Here is a 20,173-nt window from a genome sequence, read left to right as displayed (position 1 = left end):
ACCTCACATGGTTATTGTGAGGATGAAATGAAGAAAGGGGGTACTGTGTACTCCACCTTGAGCTCCTTGGCAGTAGTAGACCTTAGCAGTAGTTTCCTGTGGTTACCTAATCGCTGTCGTTTCTGCTTTAAAATGCAAAACAGATTTGCAACTGGTTTTCAACAGTATAGCAGGACTGCTGCATTTTGCCTCCATGTACAGCCTGCTGCAATTTCGCCCAAACAAGCAGGCTTGATGCAGCCATGTGGGTTGGGAAGGGTCCGTTCACCTAAAATGCACCATTTCTGGGGTCTTTTCCCCAACTCTCAATCCTTTTCATCACTTTTTAAATTTGTGCTGAAGTGCTTTTGTTATTTAAGCACTATTGTGCATTTAGTAATGCTGCCTATCTATCTATCTATCTATCTATCAATCTATCATCTATCTATCTATCTATATCATCTATCTATCTATCTATCATCTATCTATCACCTATATCTATATCTATCTATCTATCTATCTATCTATCTATCTATCTATCATCTATCTATCTATCTAATCATCTATCTATCTATCATCTATTCTAAAGTGTTCTGAAACGTTTTGCTGGAAGATTTGGGGGAAGATAATAATTAAAATATTAGTAAAATAGTAGTAACCTGCCCAATAGGAGGATTCCTTTTTTAAAAAAAAGATTGCCGTAATTAGTACGAAAACACTTTCATTTTAAGTGCTGTTGTGAAAACCCTCAAAACGACACCCCACATCTTCTGCCCGGTTCCTTCTTCCCTCCCCAACTCCACTGCCCCCCCAGGACCTCTGGCTCCCTGCTATTGAACCTCAATTCCAGTTCCCCCCCCCCACAACCAGCTTACTCACCCCCACACCTCCCTCAACCCACCCAGGCAATCGCTCCAACCACTAGGCTGGCCTACAGTAGACCCACGCTCACTTAGGCCTCCTCTTGATAAGTCCAAGCTTTTATATTAATTCCCCATTGTTGGTGCAAAATCTTCCACGGGCTCTTCACACTTCTGAAGTTCATTCCTGGAGCGTCCCAGGGCCCCCACTCTTGGTCCAGCTGCTGCTTCTATAGCCAGCATCTGCTGCAAGAACTGGATCAAAACACACACACTTTGGTTTGTTTTTTTAAAAAGGAGCTCTTCACTATTTTCCGTAGTGCGTCTTTCACACCTCTCGACTACAACTCCCATCTGGAAGGGGCAGGTGGGGCTGTAGTCTAAAACCTATGGAGGGCACCAGGTTGCTGAAGGCCACTCCAGTGACTGCAATCTAATCCTGTGTTTCTCTAACTTGAGTCTGCAGCTGTTGTTGGACTACCATCGACCATAACATCCTTCTGGACCGTCTTGAGGGGCTGGGAGCTGGGGGCACTGTCATACAGTGGTTTCGCTCCTTCCTCCTGGGCCGTGTCCAGAAAGTGGTGGTGGGGGGTGAGTGTTCAGACCCCTGGGCTCTCACTTGTGGGGTGCCTCAGGGTTCTGTCCTCTCCCCCATGCTTTTTAATATCTATATGAAGCCGCTGGGAGAGATCATCAGGGGGTTTGGACTGGGTGTTCATCAGTATGCAGATGACACCCAGCTCTACCTCTCCTTTAAATCAGAACCAGTGAAGGCGGTGAAGGTCCTGTGTGAGTGCCTGGAGGCGGTTGGAGGATGGATGGCGGCTAACAGATTGAGGTTGAATCCTGACAAGACAGAAGTACTGTTTTTGGGGGACAGGAGGCGGGCAGGTGTGGATTCCCTGGTCCTGAATGGGGTAACTGTGCCCCTGAAGGACCAGGTGCGCAGCCTGGGAGTCATTTTGGACTCACAGCTGTCCATGGAGGCGCAGGTTAACTCTGTGTCCAGGGCAGCCGTCTACCAGCTCCACCTGGTACGCAGGCTAAGACCTTACCTCCCCGCGGACTGTCTCGCCAGAATGTTGCATGCTCTAGTCATCTCACGCTTGGACTACTGCAACGCGCTCTATGTGGGGCTACCTTTGAAGGTGACCCGGAAACTGCAATTAATCCAGAATGCGGCAGCTAGACTGGTGACTGGGAGTGGCCGCCGGGACCACATAACACCGGTTCTGAGAGATCTGCATTGGCTCCCAGTACGTTTCCGAGCACGATTCAAAGTGTTGGTGCTGACCTTTAAAGCCCTAAACGGCCTCGGTCCTGTATACCTGAAGGAGCGTCTCCACCCCCATCGTTCAGCCCGGACACTGAGATCCAGCGCCGAGGGCCTTCTGGCGGTTCCCTCATTGCGAGAAGTGAGGCTACAGGGAACCAGACAGAGGGCCTTCTCGGTAGTGGCGCCCGCCCTGTGGAACGCCCTCCCATCAGATGTCAAAGAGATAAATAATTACCTGACATTCAGAAGACATCTTAAGGCAGCCCTGTTCAGGGAAGCTTTTAATATGTAATGCTGTACTGTTTTTAACACTGATTGGGAGCTGCCCAGAGTGGCTGGGGAAACTCAGCCAGATGGGCGGGGTATAAATAATAAATTATTATTATTATTATTATTATTATTATTATTATTATTATTATTACAACTCCCATCACCCCTAGCCAAACCGGTGGTCAGGGGTGATGGGAGCTGTAGTCGAACAACAGCTGGGGACCCAAGTTTGAGAAACACCTGCTCTAATCCAATGTGGTATCTCTTCCACCCTTTGAAACCCTAAGAGCCATAGGTGCTGACTCCCTGGTGCTCTGAGCACCCACAAAATTCCCCATGAAGGAGCCGGGCATCCACAAATTTCAGCGCCAGGGCCGTGCATGCTGCATAGCACCCATGGTCATGGGGCCAAGCTGGTACTCCTGCTATGTATAGACCAGCAAGTGCCAACGTGTTGCACCCCAGAATACAATTCCCAGCAGAGTCAGCCAGCATGGCTAATGGTCAGGGATGGTGGGAACTGGAGTCCATCAACACCTGGAGGCCGCCCTGTTGACTACCCCTGATGTCGACAATACTGAGTTAGATGGACCAAAGGTCTGACTCATGAGGAGGCCCTCTTCCTCATAAGGAAGAGCACAATTTTTAAAATTATTACGTATTTTGTGTTTTTCATATTGTAGTTCTATAATCATCATCATCATCATCAACTTTTTTTTATATCCTGCCCTCCCTGGCCAAAGTCGGGCTCAGGGCAGCTAACATCAAGTATATACGTAACATTAGTATAAAATCAAACAATAATTAAATTACCTCCTAAAAACAGGTCAAAATCAAGTTCTAATTAGAAGGCTTTCCGCAAGGTTAGGGTTGGGAACAGTAAGTGCTCATCGGCACAAGTGTTTACACTGATCTTATATGGGTCTGTGAGAATTCTGGGAGGATTCTTTCATATTAGTTCTTATATGAAAAGAAAAGGGGAGTCAGGCTGAGCCCTGGCCAAAGGCCTGGCAGAACAACTCCGTCTTGCAGGCCCTGCAGAAAGATGTCAAATCCCACAGGGCCCTGGTCTCTTGTGGCAGAGCGTTCCACCAGGCTGGGGCCAAGGCTGAAAAGGCCCTGGCCCTGGTCGAGGCAAGCCTAATCTCTCAGGATCTCCAAGGTGTTATTATTTGTAGACCCTAAGGTCCTCCGTGGGAGAGGCAGTCCCGTAGGTACGAGAGATTACTAGGTCCTATATGTTGTGAACCGCTCTGAGATCTATGGATGAAGGCCGGTATATGAATTTAATGAACACAATATAAATACTGCTGTACTGCCATGGGATTCCCAGTGACTGGTTTTCAGAAGCATTTTCTGGCCCCCCAAAGCAATGCCTCAGTATTTAGAAAACGAGCAACCAAACTTGTTCTTGATCACTGATAACAAATGTGTGCATTTAAGCCTTACATCTGGGATCCGGTAGCCTTTTCCTTCAAGGAATTCCTTAAAAGCGTACGTTCCATGAAGCTGCATGATCTCCATATCCTGAAAAGTCATTCAAAACCAAAGCATGTTAAGATGCACATTGAGGGACCATTTCCTTCCTCCCTCCCTCCCCTCACCCCAGCTCTCTTCTTCTTATTCACCCCCTCTGCGCCTCTCCCTTTCCCTCACCCCTCGACTGAGTGTGAACACACACAAATGTATTATCTGAAAGCCAGTGTGGTGTAGTGGTTAAGAGCGGTGGACTCATAATCTGGTGAACCGGGTTCGTGTCTCCGCTCCTCCACATGCAGCTGCTGGGTGACCTTGGGCCAGTCACACTTCTTTGAAGTCTCTCAGCCCCACTCACCTCACAGAGTGTTGTGGGGGAGGAAGGGAAAGGAGAATGCTAGCCGCTTTGAGACTCCTTCGGGTAGTGATAAAGCGGGATATCAAATCCAAACTCTTCTTCTTTTTCATCTGTGTTTCCAGGGCCCCCAAAAGTGGAACACTGGCCTGATGGGGCTAAGCATTATGAGCAGGGCTATGCAGTCAGAGCAGGCATGATTCACAACAGCCCCCATCAATGGCATTAAGTGCCTCGGATGCCAATATAAGCTACCAAACCAGGTGTAAGGATTTTATCTTGACTTACAAAGCCCTAGGGACACGGGTGGCGCTGTGGGTTAAACCACAGAGCCTAGGACTTGCCGATCAGAAGGTCAGCGGTTCGAATCTCTGCGACAGGTGAGCTCCCGTTGCTCGGTCCCTGCTCCTGCCAACCTAGCAATTCGAAAGCACATCAAAGTGCAAGTAGATAAATAGGTACTACTCCGGTGGGAAGGTAAACGGCGTTTCCATGTGCTGCTCTGGTTTGCCAGAAGTGGCTTAGTCATGCTGGCCACATGACCCGGAAGCTGTACGCTGGCTCCCTCGGCCAGTAAAGCGAGATGAGCGCCACAACTCCAGAGTCATCCATGACTGGACCTAATGGCCAGAGGTCCCTTTACCTTCACAAAGCCCTAAACAACTTGGACCTACAAGGCACTACATAGCCATTAATCTGTTGAGGTCTTCCTGGAGTGGCTGCAGCCAACAGATGTGCAAATTAAGTCTACTAGGGGGAGAGCCTTAACTGCAATTGTTAGGGATTCTGCAGGAGGGGGTAATATGTATCTGAGCACAGATCAGACCAAGATTTACTACTGAGGCGGCTGAGATGCTGCCGCTGCCTTTGCATTCACTTTTCTGGTCCCATTTTGCCATCATCATCATCATCATTTTTTACCCCTTTCATCCTAAGGTCCCATTATTCATACATCTTGTGACAGCTAACTGTAGGTCCCTGGTTTGACCGTGCTTGTCTACATAAGTGATATATATAACTCAGCCTGGACACAGAAGTCCTCCTCCGGGGGCCTTCTGGTGGTTCCCTCACTGCGAGAAGCCAAGTTACAGGGAACCAAGCAGAGGGCCTTCTCAGTAGTGGCACCCGCCCTGTGGAACCCTTCAGATGTCAAGGAAATAAATAACTATCTGAATTTTAGAAGACATCTGGAGGCAACCCTGTTTAGGGAGGTTTTTAATGTTTGATGTTTTATTGTGCTTTTAATTCTGTTGGGAGCTGCCCAGTGTGGAGCCGCCCAGCCAGATGGGCGGAATATAAATAATAAAATAATAATAATAATTATTATTATTATTATTATTATTATTATTATTATTATTAATCCCAATGTTACTCTCTCGTTGACTGCATGACTGATGCGGAGTCTTTCACTTGGAAGAAGACACCCCCCAAAAAATATTTGGCAATACCTTTTCACCCAATGCCCTCTTTGAATTCCTGGACCTTCTGTCTTTTGCTTTTGGATCTTCTAAAGGTTTCTGTTTCTTCCAAGTCTTTGGGTCCAGGTACCAGGCACCATACCTGATCTTCTCAGACTTGGATTGACAAGATTCCTGAATGATAATAATATTATTATAATAATATCATCTCTAATTGCATTTTTTAAAACTGCATCTCAAACGCTGGGTGCCTCCAGAGCATGCGTAGGCAAACTAAGGCCCAGGGGGCCAGATCCAGCCCAATCGCCTTCTCAATCCGGCCCGCAGACAGTCCACGAATCAGCGTGTTTTTACATGAGTAGAATGTGTATTTTTATTTAAAATGCATCTCTGGGTTATTTGTGGAGCCTGCCTGGTGTTTTTACATGAGTAGACTGTGTGCTTTTATTTAAAATTCGTCTCTTGCTTATTTGTGGGGCATAGGAATTCATTCTCCCTCCCCCCAAATATAGTCCAGCCCCCCACATGGTCTGAAGGACAGTGGACCAGCCCCCTGCTGAAAAAGTTTGCTGACCCCTGTGTCACCCTTTTGCAAGAGGTATTAGAGCACTTCAGTTCTATGCAACTGAAGTAGATTAATGCACTCCTTTGCCCAAGCTCTTTGCTTTATCCCAAAGAACAGCATAGCAAGTACAAGATGACTAAACCTGGGAACCCGAGGATTGCTTACCTTGGAATGGCTCCCTTGCTGAGCATCGCTTCTCAGGGTGGTCTGGGGAGATGGCATCCCTACATACTTCCGCAACTCAGCAGGCAAATAGTTCAGCTCCTCAACGTGTATCGGGCCAGACAAGGGGGGCTTGGTTTTGTAATTTGTATCAAAGAGGCTTATAATGGTGGCTTCATCAATGTCGTATTTCTCTCCACCCTGGGATGGTAATTCAAATAAAACAGGTATATATTTATATTTATATTATTTATAAATATATTCCAACAAAAGGGATATTTATTAACTCGAGTATATTTTCACCATTCACAATTGCAGATTAGCCTTGGTAAATATCGCTTGATGGGAAAAAAATCATTTAATTTTTATCTTTATTTCAGGAATCTTAAGAATCAGTTTTAGGTCTTAACTGCATGAAATCTTGCAAGGAGGGCAACTTACAAAAAGCTTGGGCTCCTAGTGATTCAGAACTTAACCAGTCAAGGATCAGCAGCACCTAAGGAGTTCCCCATCGATCAGCTGGTTGGGACTGAAGGCGAGCCCCACAATGGCTGCTTGCAGGCCCAGTTTGGATTCAGATCTATGGGGAACTCCCTTAGTGAAAGCAATCCCAGCAGAACTTGCGGTCAGTGCTGGTCAAGGGGGCGCTCCCTCTGCGCTCCGGAGGCTTCGCGTTGCTATCACTGAAGCCAAGGAGCCTGCATTCGCTCCATAGGACGCACACACATTTCCCCTTAATTTTTGGAGGGGGGAAAAGTGCGTCCTATAGAGCAAAAAATACGGTAATTTTGGACCTTCTGCAATGTATGCAATGCTCTGCCACAGAGTTACAGACCTTCCAGACAAGTCAGTCTTTGCTTTTGCAGTTCCCCACATGCAACACTGAGACATAAAACCTACTTTTGGTCTTTCAGCAAGATTGCATGCAGGGATTATTTTGCTCACCAGAGAATCAAACCACCTGCAGAACTCCTTCGCAGCTTGTTTCACGTTCTCGCCGACGGGAGGGACATAATTCATCCTGGCCTCTCTTTCTCTTGCTGCTATTTCCGTTTTAGTGAACCACTTGTAAGGGTCCTTGCCTTTGGGATCCTTGCTGTTGGAAGCAGGTGCAGAATGAAACCATTAACGGTGCAACCCATTCCCCTGTTTGTTTGTTTGTTTGTTTGTTTGTTAAATTTTTGTTAAGTTGTGGGCGAGCATATCAGACGACACAGTGATTCTCCAAACAGCTCTTGTTTATTCAGAGGCCAGAACAGAACTGAGCTGAAGGGTTCAGTCAGCCTGCTTATATAGAGCTCCAGTACAACGTAACTGTAACAACTTTCTAAAACTATCCAATCACTGAACTTCACTTTCGATCCCTTATTTGCATAACTATCTACAGTATCCCCCTGCTGGTCCAGGGTGAGAACTTCAGTACATAACAATTTTCATTATCCTTTCCTCTCAAGCAGGAAGGGCAAGGCAGCAAACACCAAAGTGGTGAAAGAATACCATTTAAAATAAAATGCAAAACATCTAAAAAATATATTTAAAAGCATAAATGAGTCACATGTCCTCACAGCGTTTTAATTTAGAGAAAAGGCAAGTAAGAAGCGAGATGATAGAAATTTATAAAAAAAAGAAATATATATCACATGGAGAAAATGGATAGAGAAAAGTTTTTCTCCCTCTCTCATAACACTAAAACTTGTAAAAAAAGGGGGAGGAGGTAAAAGACCCCTGGAGGGTTAAGTCCAGTCAAAGGCACCTATGGGGTTGTGGCGCTCATCTCGCTTCAAGCTGAGGGAGCTGGCGTTTGTCCACCGACAGATTTCTGGGTCATGTGGCCAGCAGGACTAAACCACTTCTGGTGCAATGAGACACTGTGACAAAAACGAGAGTGCACAGAAACGCCGTTTACCTTCCTGCTGGAGTGGTACCTATTTATCTACTTGCACTGGCGTGCTTTCGAACTGCTAAGTTGGCAGGAGCTGAGACAGAGCAACAGGAGCTCACCCCGTCGCGGGGATTTGAACCACCAACCTTCTGATCGGCAAGTGCAAGAGGCTCAGTGGGTTAGACCATAGCGCCACCCATGTCCTTAGAACTAGAACTTTTTACCAGAACTTGTAAACATCCAACAAAGCTGAATGTCGGAAGATTCAAGACAGATAAAAGAAAGGACTTCTCCCCACAGCATATGGTTAAAACTATGAAACCCACTCCCACAGAAGGCAGTGATGGATTAGACAAATTCATCGAGGAGAGGGATATTAATGGCTACTAGCCATAATAATAATAAATTCATTATAATAAATTTTTATTTATATCCTGCCCTTCCCAGTTTAAAAACCGGGCTCAGGGCAGCTAACAGCAAATATAAAACATTGATTAAAATGTGACTTAAAAACAGCATAAAATACAACATAAAATGCAGCATTGATATCAATAAAATCCAAAAATTCAGGGGTCATGGGGTTGTCGAACCTAGTCACTAGACATCAAATGATCACCAGGGCTAACTGGCCAAGTTGGTCCAATAATAATAATAATAATAATAATAATAATAATAATAATAATAGTAATAATAATTGATTATTTATACCCCGCCCATCTGGCTGGGCCCCAGCCACATTCATATTTGCACTTGAGAGCTGACTTCCCTCCTTCCTTCTTCTGGCTTTTTATATCGCGTCTGACTTTTTCGCATTGTCTTTATCCATTTTGCATATTATTGTTCTTTTTCCATATTTGTCCATTTTTGTCCATAGACTATTTGTACACCTTCTATTTACACAAATCTTGTTGTCTATCAATATTCATTTGCAACTACTATTAGTTACATATGTCATGTTATACATTTTGCTTCTTGTTATTTTTATTATCCAGTAAATTTCTTTTTATTTCATATCATGAGGTTTATTTCAGTTCTACTGGTTTCATCATTTCACCTTATCTTTCCAATATACAACATAAATTTTTCCCATGAGAATCAGGCTAATTCAAATTGAAGGCCAGGCGGAATAGCTCTGTCTTACAGGCCCTGCGGAAGGAGTTCAAGTCTATGTTTATGTTCTTCCTCCACAGTCTAAATGACCCCTCCAATACTGAACGGCTGCCTAGAAGCTTCCTCTGCTGGAGAAATGTTTCCTACCAGTTATCACAGCTACCAGTTTTCCCAGTAGTGATGTATGGAAGTGAGAGCTGGACCATAAAGAAGGCTGATCACCGAAGAATGGATGCTTTTGAATTATGGTGCTGGAGGAGACTCTTGAGAGTCCCATGGACTGTAAGAAGATCAAACCTCTCCATTCTTAAGGAAATCAGCCCTGAGTGCTCACTGGAAGGACAGGTCCTGAAGCTGAGGCTCCAATACTTTGGCCACCTCATAAGAAGAGAAGACTCCCTGGAAAAGACCCTGATGTTGGGAAAGATGGAGGGCACAAGGAGAAGGGGACGACAGAGGACGAGATGGTTGGACAGTGTTCTCGAAGCTACCAGCATGAGTTTGACCAAACTGCGGGAGGCAGTGGAAGACAGGAGTGCCTGGCGTGCTCTGATCCATGGGGTCACGAAGAGTCGGACACGACTAAACGACTAAACAACAACAACAAAATCACAGCTGGTGGGAACAATGCTTCTGAAGACCAGTTGCTGGAAACCAAAGTAGGGGGTAGAGTCCTCAGATCCTTCTTGAGGCTTTCTCACAGGCATCTTGTTGGTCATTGTCAGAAGAGGAAGCTGAAGTAGATGGACCATTAGCCTGATCTAGCAGGCTCTTCTTCTCAGAGACTACCATTTTCTCTTTCTCCAAAGGCTCTGCAAGCACTGGACCTATTGAACCCCACAAGGTGGCATTCAAGAGCCAGGCAGTGCATCTGTGGTTACACTGGCCTTCAGACAGACCGAACCAACCTTAAGCACGGCAAAATTACACGCTGCAGCAGATCTATGTGTAAAATGTATGTCCTTGTGCTATAAAGCAGGGTGACCGAGGGCAACTTCAAGGGGGCAGAGGAACCTTCCCTGCACCTCACTGCCCATCTCCCCACAAGTGCTTTGCCCCTGGTGTTTTTCTCTTAATATGGTTCTGAGACCAGAAGTAATCCTTGACAGGAGAACAGACATTTGGGGTGTGTTATGTACCGAGTTGAATAGGATCCAAACTGCAGCAGTCTGATTGGTCCTAGAACAATAGGATCCAAAAGGCAGCAGTCTGATTGGTCCTAGAACAATAGGATTCAGAATGCAGCAGTCTGATTGGATCCTAGAACAATGCAGCAGTATGATTGGTTGGCAGGAACTACTCAATCATGCTCCAGATAGAAGTGAATCCACAACCTGATTGGCTTACAGTAGAATTCCGGAATTAGCCAATCATGTGCAGCCCATTGTGTAAATAATGTATATAAAGCAGATACTTTGAGGGGACTTTCATTCATTCCTCCTCACCACTATGAGCTGAATAAAGAGCATGAAATCACTTTGCGACTCTGAGTATATTTCAGGGTGAAACAGTTTCAGGGGAAATCAGCCAGAGGAACGTGAACAGAAACATCTGGAGATGCCTTCTACCATGTCGGACCACCAGTCCATATAGCTCCATATTGTCTGCCACATTATGGTTGTCCGTAAAGCGGAACAAAAATACGCCAGAACATTTATCGTAGAAAAAGTCGTGGGATTTCAGCAGGAAGTTTTGGGGTGTGCAGTTACTGGAAATGGAGCAGTGTGACCACCCCCAAAACTTTGGCACGTGCAAACTGCCCCTATGAGGGGGGGGAATAGACAAGGCCTGTGCTGGCCCAGGGATAACCCATGAAATGCTGTCCAGGACCGGTCCAGAATCCAAAGGTTCCACTGGGAGTCAGGCAGGCAGGAAACCAGGCAGGGGCAGGATCTAGCATACAACAATGTTGCTCCCGCAACCTGGGGCAGGGTCCGACAGCCTTTTATCTTTGTCAGGGTAGCGGCTGGTCCTGATCCCCCAGCAACTCACCTCCCTGTTTCGCCCGAAGGCAAGCACTCCTCCTGCGAGTACTCAGGTCTCTCCTTCTCTCAGACCTCAGTCTCTGCAGCTCAGGAGACGTCGGCGGGTTACTAGACCCAGGAGCCGCCTCAGCCTCCCCGGACCAAACTGGTAGTGGAGCAGCTGTAAGTGATGGCCCAGCTGAACGCAACGAGGTAATCCCTGCATCTGGAGCCAGGGCAGGCTCAGGCCCCTGACCCGGCCCAGCTGGTGCTTGTTGCAGGGGAACATGTGCAGACTGGGACTCTTCAGGATCAGGCCCCAGACTTGGTTCAGATGATGCCTGAGGCAAAGGATCCGGTGCAGACTGAGACTCCTCTGGTTCCGAGTCCGAGCCCAAGTCCCAGGCCATCACAAGGCCTAACCCTGTAAGCTGCTTCATAGTTCCCAGCAGTCCCTCAGGATCTTGTTCCAGGTGTTGGGTGTGCAAGAGAGACAGAGCTGACTATCACTTAATATGGGAAGGTTTCAGGTTTTCTTACTTTTATTTGAGCAAGATGGGAAGCAGATGGAGAGTGTAAAGAGAGTGCAACTGTTGAATAATAATAGGGTATGTGGGGTTTTTTGTGTTCAGATTAGTTTTGAGTTAGTGTGCATGTGAATGGTTTTGGTGATTGTGTTATTATTATATGTGCACTTTTGGGTAATATTTGTGAGATTTTCCAGATGATACATATATTGTAATTATGTTCCCTTTTCATAATTGTATCTTGATGCTTTGTGTACAATTTGAATTTGTGGCTCTTATTTATGTTACTTATGTACATTGTTTTCAGATATCTTTGTTGCTTAATGTTTCTTATAGCGCAACTATAGGAGGAGGATGACGAAGAGTGTTGTTTTGTATTGTATGTGGAATTTGTACATTATTTTTCATTGGGATGTATAAACTGCTTAGAGATTTCTCTTGAAATATGAAGTGGTATACAAGATAGATAGATGATAGATTAGATAGATAGATAGATAGATAGATAGATAGATGATAGATAGATAGATAGATAGATAGATAGATAGATAGATAGATGATAGGAAGTGGAATCACATATGACTGTCCCAATAGCATCTCGAGAACAAATCATCATGTTATTTAGAGGAGCCGATAATCTGTCAAGTATCACAGGACCCTTGTTTTTTGCTGTCCACATTATTAGGTGCTGCAGCTGTGGGATAACGAACCTCATTTAACCAACAAGCTTAAGTCTAATTAATGCATGAAGGAGTTAATACCATAGAGTAAGCTGTCCTGCCAGGCTTTATTCACCTTAGGATCAATCAAGCCTTTGCTTCCCTTCAGTCAGCCTGAGGAGCTCAGCCTGTGAAGGGGCTAAGCTGGTTCCTCCAGCTTAGCTACATGGCTCTCACAAGCCACTCTTGAGTTCCTATCCAATAATTTAGGAACTTTCACCACTAAGCAAAGTAACTAAGCAAAGTTTTACTGCCTATGCAGCTTTTCCTTAATGCTGTAAGGAAAAGCATTTGAAACTAACATTGGAAGAAGTTGTAAGTAAACAAATTTTAACCTACCTGTGTTTTTTTTCCGTGCTAGGGGAAGAGGGAAGTTTTGGAACTCACAAGGACATATTTTAAAGGACTAACAGCCTATATTTACCCACTTTACTTTGCCACTTATTTCATTATTTTAATTCTCTGCTGGAGTTCTCCCTTGGTGAGAGAACCTGCCCCAAACATGGATCTTGGCATTCAGGGAATTCTAGTGTATATATGGTACCTATATTTTCCTTACCACCACTGCCATCATTATTTCAGTACTGTACCTTCATCCTTTCAGAAGCAACCCATCATGCTCTTTTGCTGTGTGATCCCTGACACTCACCAGCCAATGAGCATGGCCCCTGATTGCTTCTTTCTTTTGTCCTCCAACTGAGAGGGAACTGCAGAGGGAACTGGGTGCTCCTGTGTAATGTCAGCATCAGCAACAGCATCTTCATTCATCGGAAGCATCTCTGGGTCCAGGATGCTTAGAACTTCCTTGAAAAGCTAAGAATAAAACAAGCCAGAAATAATTTCTCAATGTAAATGGAACAAGAGTGTGGCTTCCTTGGACAACATTTGAGCCAGCCCTCGTTGAGGGATCAGTCGCTGGCTTTTATTTTACTTTTATTTATTTAAAAGCATTCATGTACCCCTTAAAATTTGGGAGAGAAAAAAATTCGTCTGTGATGCATTACATTCATCTTTGTTTATTTGCACAAAATTTGCACACAGGTTGTAGGATGTTGCTGTTTATTGGGCATTGCCATTCATCATTATGTGAGACGGGATGTACCTGCCCAACCCAATATTTTTCCAAGTTGGCACCCCTGGGGGACAACTCTTTTTAAAAATTAAGGCTAAATTGATTGCACTACAGCACAATCCTAGGAAATGTGGAGATCACCATAGGAAATATTTTATAGAAGTTCACCACCAATGCAGGGATGGATGATGAAGGCAGTATGAACCTTACTAGAGTAAGTAGTCCAAGCATGACACTATTATGATGAGTCATGAGAATGAGTCATCAATGCTAGATCACCCTCTCCTGGGACAGATGAGAACAGCAAGCCTGGAGTGTGACCTCCTACATGCGTTGGACCAAGGACGTGTGGGGACAGTCCCAGGCATGCTGATAGACCTGGGAACCACGATATGGAAATTAAGTGGCACTTCTAATGCATAGCAATGTTTTCTGCTTGATCAACGGGATGTTTCAGTTTTGTACCTAGTAAGACAATTTGAATGCATTTATCAGTTATTTGACCTTGAAAGGAGTTCACAGATCAGCTTCATTCAATTCTGGGGGACAGATGTCAGAATATACTTCACCATTAAGAAATTGTGAATTAAAAACTCGTTTAAAAAAAACCTTCCACTTACCAGCCATAATATGTGCATCAACCTCAGCTTTCCATTGCTCAGATTTTTATGCTACTAAGTCCCAGAATTTAACTGTATCGCTCCCAACTGCAGCTTGTTCCAGTTCTTGGCAAAGTTGTTTGCAACGAAGCACATTTTTACTTTTAGCAAATGTTTGTATTTCCTTCCTTGTTGCACCATTTCTATTACCCATATTTCATTTCCCAATTGTCTAGTTTGCCTTGCTAATCTATTTAGCTCTTGTTTCTTTTTCCTACATTCCTCATCAGGAATCCCTCAGCTGGGAAGGGAGGCTTCCTGTTGCCTAACTGAGAGATCCCTGCTCCCTCCTGCTTGCACGCAAGCGCTGATAGGCAGCGTGAAGCCTCCCTTCACAGCTGAGAGATCCCTGCCCTGCTCCTGCTTGCATGCAAGTAGGAAGGAGTTGTGAGGCTGCTCTGATAGGCAGCATGAAGCCTCCCTTCACAGCTTGGTTGCTGGAGTCAGGGAAGGTGGAGGCAGCCCGGAAGCTGCATCTTAGAGCCCCTGCACTACCATCACATGGGGACTTCTGAGCAGCTCCTGAAGCCAGCCAGAGCCAACTGCTCTGGCCTGCGAAGACTGCCACTGCTGCGTTTCCCGGGGACATTAGATGAAATCCAGGGATGGAATTTGTCGAGGGACTTATTCGCAAATCCAGGGACTGTCCCTGGGAAACGGGGACATCTGGTAACCCTATCTCAGGAGGAAAGGATTTTGTGCCTCTGGTGATATGTATACCACCTTAGCTGGCTTGGGGTGACGGGGACATATTTTGCAATTCTGCCTCAGGTTGTATATTATAGGAAACAGCAGAGAACATGTGGATGTCAGGAGACATTTGCACTAAATGCTGTTGAATTTTCATGAGGATTTCTTTTTTTAAATTCACGAACCGATACGGAAATGTGGAAAAGTGAAGATTGGAAAAATGAGAAACCAAAACTGACAGACTCTCCCATCCCTATCTAATGTGAGATCCAGCCACCAGCATGGTGTATAAATTTTGGCCGGTTGTCTTTAAAGAAATAGAATCAATTTGTAGTATGAAAATTGTACAATCCCCTCTCTTAGTTCTGCTGGGGAATATAGATGAATCAAATCAGCAATTATGCAACTGGGGGTGCCTAATCTTTATTCTAGTTGCTGCGGGCCTTATAATTGCCAAACATTGATGTTCTGCCATGGGACTGTCATTAGACTCTTGGTATATGCAATGGTCATTTGGATATTGTGAGTACAGTGGTAGCTCGGGTTAAGTACTTAATTCGTTCCGGAGGTCCGTACTTAACCTGAAACTGTTCTTAACCTGAAGCATCACTTTAGCTAATGGGGCCTCCAGCTGCTGCCGCGCCGCCAGAGCCCGATTTCTGTTCTCATCCTGAAGCAAAGTTCTTAACCTGAAGCACTATTTCTGGGTTAGCGGAGTCTGTAACCTGAAGCGTATGTAACCTGAGGTACCACTGTATTATGTTTTTAAAAAGGAAATGTAAGGGATTTTCCAAGGAAATGGTAAACTTTGATTAGATGAGGGTTGGAAAACAGGCTGGCATCTTGATGCCAACAACATTCTACAGTTGCTGGTGGTGGTGGGGAAATATTTGCATCTGTGAGCAGGACCACAAGAAAATCCCATTTGGAAGCTGCCAAAACTTCTTTCTACAGACAAGCGTAGATGTAAGGAAACTTCTCAGAAATGCATTAGAAATAATGGAGCTCATTGTGAGCTGGGCCTATGATCCTTATAAACAAAATTCAGGAAAATGCATGGGAATAATGATGGCCTTTCAGTTTGGACCACAAACTGCGCCAAGGGAGTGATGGCTTCAGTCTCGGGTTGGCTTCAGTCTGTTATGAGCATGGTTCTTTGATGCCCCTTGCAACATCAGTAAAAGTCCCCTGCAGTAAGAACCCTGTTCCCCAACCGTATTTGTGAGGTGTGAGAGCCCGAAAAGGGAATTTCCTCTCATTTGTATTTTACAGAGAATCCCCTGTTGGTATCGGGTGAGAGATATAGCAAACAATGTTGGTGGTGCACAGCAGATTATTCCTTTCACTAACTCCCCTTCAGTGGTGAAATCTCAGTGGTAAAGCAACTTGCTTTGCATGCAAATTGTGATTAGATGTTTTCTCATTCGCTGGCCTGTGCCCCTTTGGGTGGAAGGAGGGAATATAACTTTATAGTATCATCATCCAAATCAAATACCAGCAAATTTAAGCTGTGCGATTAAATGTGATCTGTAGCTCTTGCAAACAATCCCACTTCCCCAAAGGACTAGACTGTTTGCAAGAAGGAAAGTGATAGAAAAAGGCAATGGAAAGTATGGATAGTGCCTGCTTCAACACAATGTCATTTAAGTTGCCCACAAACTGATCAGGATGCATGCTCAATAAACAAGTGAGCTGGAAACAGCCTGTGTCACAATTAGGGACAGGCAAATCTGTCAAGTTGATTTTCTCTCAGTTTCTTATTTTTCCAATCTTCTCCACATTTCTACATCTGTCTGCAATTTTTTAAAAAGAGTCCTCATTAATATTTGTCAGCAGCTTGCTTTAAATTTCTCCTAATGTATACAATTTTCTATACGACTTTGCCTAATACTGTATAATGCATTTTTGCATGCCGTTTTAATTAATAGACCCACTTTTATGCATGCATTTAGTACAGTGGTACCTCAGGTTAAGAACTTAATTTGTTCTGCAGGTCCGTTCTTAACCTGAAACTGTTCTTAACCTGAGGTACTACTTTAGCTAATGGGGTCTCCCACTGCCGCAGTGCGATTTCTGTTCTCCTCATGAAGCAAAATTCTTAACCCGAGGTACTATTTCTGGGTTAGCGGAGTCTGTAACCTGAAGCGTCTGTAACCCGAAGTACCACTGTACATGCATTTTTCTACACATTGCTTGTTCAGAAAACTGCCTTTAAAAATTAAGAGAATGGTAGTTTTACCATGTGTTGTGTGAATGTCAAAGTGGGTTTCATTTCATGTGTTGCTGCAGGAAGTGTGCATTAGGTAGATTTGCCTTTCTATGTGACCTGAACCAAAATCCTCCCTCATTCTTCCCAATGTTTAGTGGGAATCTCCTTTCTTGTAACTTGAAGCTATTGGTTCAAGGCCTAACCAGGAGAAAAGAAGTTTCCTCCATCTTCCATGTGACAGCTCTTAAGATATTTGAAGATGGCTAGTGTTAAGTTGTGGGCGAACATGTCAGACGACACAGCGATTCTTTAAACAGCTCTTCCTTATTCAGATGCCAGAACAGAACTAGCTGAGGAGCTCAGTCAGCCTGCTTATATAGAGCTCCAGAACAATGCAACTGTTGCCATTTTCTAAAACTATCCAATCACTGAACGTCACTTTTCGATCCTTCATTTGCATACAAAACTATCCAATCACTGAACGTCACTTTTCGATCCTTCATTTGCATAACTATCTACAGTATCCCCCTGCTGGCCCAGGGTGAGAACTTCAGTACATAACAGCTATCATATCTCCATATGACAACCCTTTAGATTTTGAAATATACTCAGAGTCGCAAAGTGATTTCATGCTCTTTATTCAGCTCATAGTGGTGAGGAGGAATGAATGAAAGTCCCCTCAAAGTATCTGCTTTATATACATTATTTACACAATGGGCTGCACATGATTGGCTAATTCCGGAATTCTACTGTAAGCCAATCAGGTTGTGGATTCACTTCTATCTGGAGCATGATTGGGTAGTTCCTGCCAACCAATCATACTGCTGCATTGTTCTAGGACCAATCAGACTGCTGCATTCTGAATCCTATTGTTCTAGGACCAATCAGACTGCTGCCTTTTGGATCCTATTGTTCTAGGACCAATCAGACTGCTGCAGTTTGGATCCTATTCAACTCAGTACATAACAGATTTGTTTCAGCATCAGCTGAAATAATTTTTGCACAAATGCTGAACCTTACCTCTGGGGGAATGCTTTCTTCCAGATGAGGGTAGAGGGCTAAGGGGTGCTGGCTAAGGCAATACTCAAGCTGAGCAATGTAGTCTCTTCTGGCTTGCAGATTTGGGCTGATTTTGGAGGTCTTTCTCTGGGTCTTGGTCAGCGTCCTTTTGGCCCTCTGTTGCATTTTGCCCAGGTCCTCAGGTTTACTAGGGAGAATAATAGGGGTGAGCTCCTTTGGGCGTCGGATGACAATGTTGTCACAAGGAGGAGGGAAACCGTCCCTGAAATCGTCCAAGCCATTTTTCAGGAAACGCCAGCGCTGGCCGTTTAAGGAATCCAAAAGCCCGGATTTGTTAAGGGAACGCTTTTGAAAGCATTTAAAGGGCATTTTCTCCTTGCATCTGGAAAACAACAACACTATGTTAATAATAATAATAATAATAATAATAATAATAATAATAATTACATACATGGTTCCAACCACCAAACTTGCAGGAGCAAACTGAAGTTTGTAGATTATATTTACGATGTAAAAAGATGGAATTTACCACACAACCCCAGGCCATATTTCTATGGGGCTTAGACCGGGTATGTTTTCTTAGAACTACAACTGTTCTTAGCTAAAATTGCAATTGGAAGAATACATACCAGCAGGTGAAAGTAGCAAAATTCCACACAAAATCTGGCACCTAAGACGTGTGCAAATATTGCAACATTGGGTGGCTGGCTTCAGAGTTTTCACAAAGCAGCAAATCTTTGCCTCCCGGTAGAAAGGAGACAACTGAGCGCCGTTAAGCATGTGCGCTTGGTGTGTTTGGGCCTGGTTGTTGTGGCAACCGAACTCTGCAGAGCTGGTTCACTCACAGCAGCAAATTTTCTACAGGCAGGGACGAAGAGGATTTACCCAACCCGCCTTTTATGCTGTAAGGAGGTAACCTGAGAAGACCAGCAGAGGAAACCTTGAAGGTCTCGATCCACTCACAGCATTCCTCAGACTGAGGGCCACATTCCCTCACGGGCAGCATTGCAGGGGCCGCAAACCATTGGTGTGTGTGGCAAACATAGATGTGGGGGGCCAGACAGGCACTGCTCTCCATCCTAGCAAGCAAGTGTAATAAACAAAAATCTGCCCTTATTCCCTTATGTGGGATACAAGAGCCCTTATAAAGTCCTTTGTAGGTTCTCCATCGGTCGGAGAAAATAAGAGAGGCCAACCAGAGAATATTGAGAAGCAAAGCAGCTCGTAAGCCTGATCTGTATTGAAACTGTTGCAACAGGGTGCTCCCCTCACACGCAGGAAAGGAGGAGGACCCAGAACCAAGGTGTGCCTGCCCTTATATAAACATTTTAAATTCCCTGCCCTGGAGCTCAAGACCACCCCCCCATACATCATACCTACATCACAGAAAGGGCGGTCTACAACAGAAATCTGAGTGCGTTGTTTATCTCCTGTCTGGCAGGTTACCTGTTAATGGTTACTTGATTGGATTGCCTGGGGAGCCTGGCCAGTCTTCTGTAATGACAAATACTTAGTTCCTGAGCCAGGTCACAGGCTCGCCCTTTTCATACACAGACATACCCTTAAGACAGGATTTTGTGAAGGAAAAGACAATGGGGAGGCTTTTCCATTTTCCTTCGACCTTGCAGAGAAATATTTGAGGTCAATTTGGGAGGGATAAAATGGTTTCAGGGCTTTTCCTGTGGGGTTTCAGACATGTGGTTTATATATGCAGTTATGAACCTTTATCATATATATATATATATATATATATATATATATATAGCCTTAAACTTTTTGTTTCACAAGACATTGTCAGAGTTCAAGGATGCATTTCAGTCATGTAAAATGAGGAGAGGAGGACCCAGAGCAGAGAGAGAGAGAGAGAGAGAGAGAGAGAGAGAGAGAGGCTTCACGTTCTCCATTTCTGCACTAAAGGAACATGCAGCTTGGAGGGTGTGTTACAATAATTCCTTAGGTC

The 20,173-nt window shown here is 44.6% G+C and overlaps 1 protein-coding gene across 1 annotated transcript; it reads right to left on the bottom strand.

Annotated features, from left to right (window-relative positions):
* Positions 1-947: 947 nt before the first annotated feature.
* Positions 948-19,034, bottom strand: LOC128421502 (protein FAM47E-like). The gene is made up of 8 exons (XM_053404399.1): positions 18,843-19,034; positions 18,214-18,595; positions 13,213-13,376; positions 7,310-7,460; positions 6,368-6,565; positions 5,668-5,811; positions 3,838-3,915; positions 948-1,094 (listed from the first exon to the last, which is right to left on the bottom strand). Exons 2-8 carry the CDS (start codon positions 18,580-18,582, stop codon positions 966-968), a joined length of 1,233 nt encoding a protein of 410 aa, XP_053260374.1. The 5' UTR covers positions 18,583-18,595; positions 18,843-19,034; the 3' UTR covers positions 948-965.
* Between the last annotated feature and the right edge of the window lie 1,139 nt (positions 19,035-20,173).

This window comes from Podarcis raffonei, chromosome 9 (genome assembly GCF_027172205.1).
Source record: "Podarcis raffonei isolate rPodRaf1 chromosome 9, rPodRaf1.pri, whole genome shotgun sequence".
Classification (NCBI taxonomy): Eukaryota; Metazoa; Chordata; class Lepidosauria; order Squamata; family Lacertidae; genus Podarcis; species Podarcis raffonei.
This window is presented reverse-complemented; position numbering and strand designations above follow the sequence as displayed.

Excerpts from the sequence above, each read along its gene's own strand:
- LOC128421502 (XM_053404399.1), bottom strand. The coding sequence starts at position 18,582 with ATGCCCTTTAAATGCTTTCAAAAGCGTTCCCTTAACAAATCCGGGCTT. Across the intron at positions 7,461-13,212 it reads GGGGCCATGCTCATTGGCTG|CAAGGATCCCAAAGGCAAGG; the intron begins GTGAGTGTCAGG and ends TGCTTCCAACAG. Across the intron at positions 1,095-3,837 it reads AAGGCTACCGGATCCCAGAT|TTCTTGCAGCAGATGCTGGC; the intron begins GTAAGGCTTAAA and ends GTTTTGATCCAG.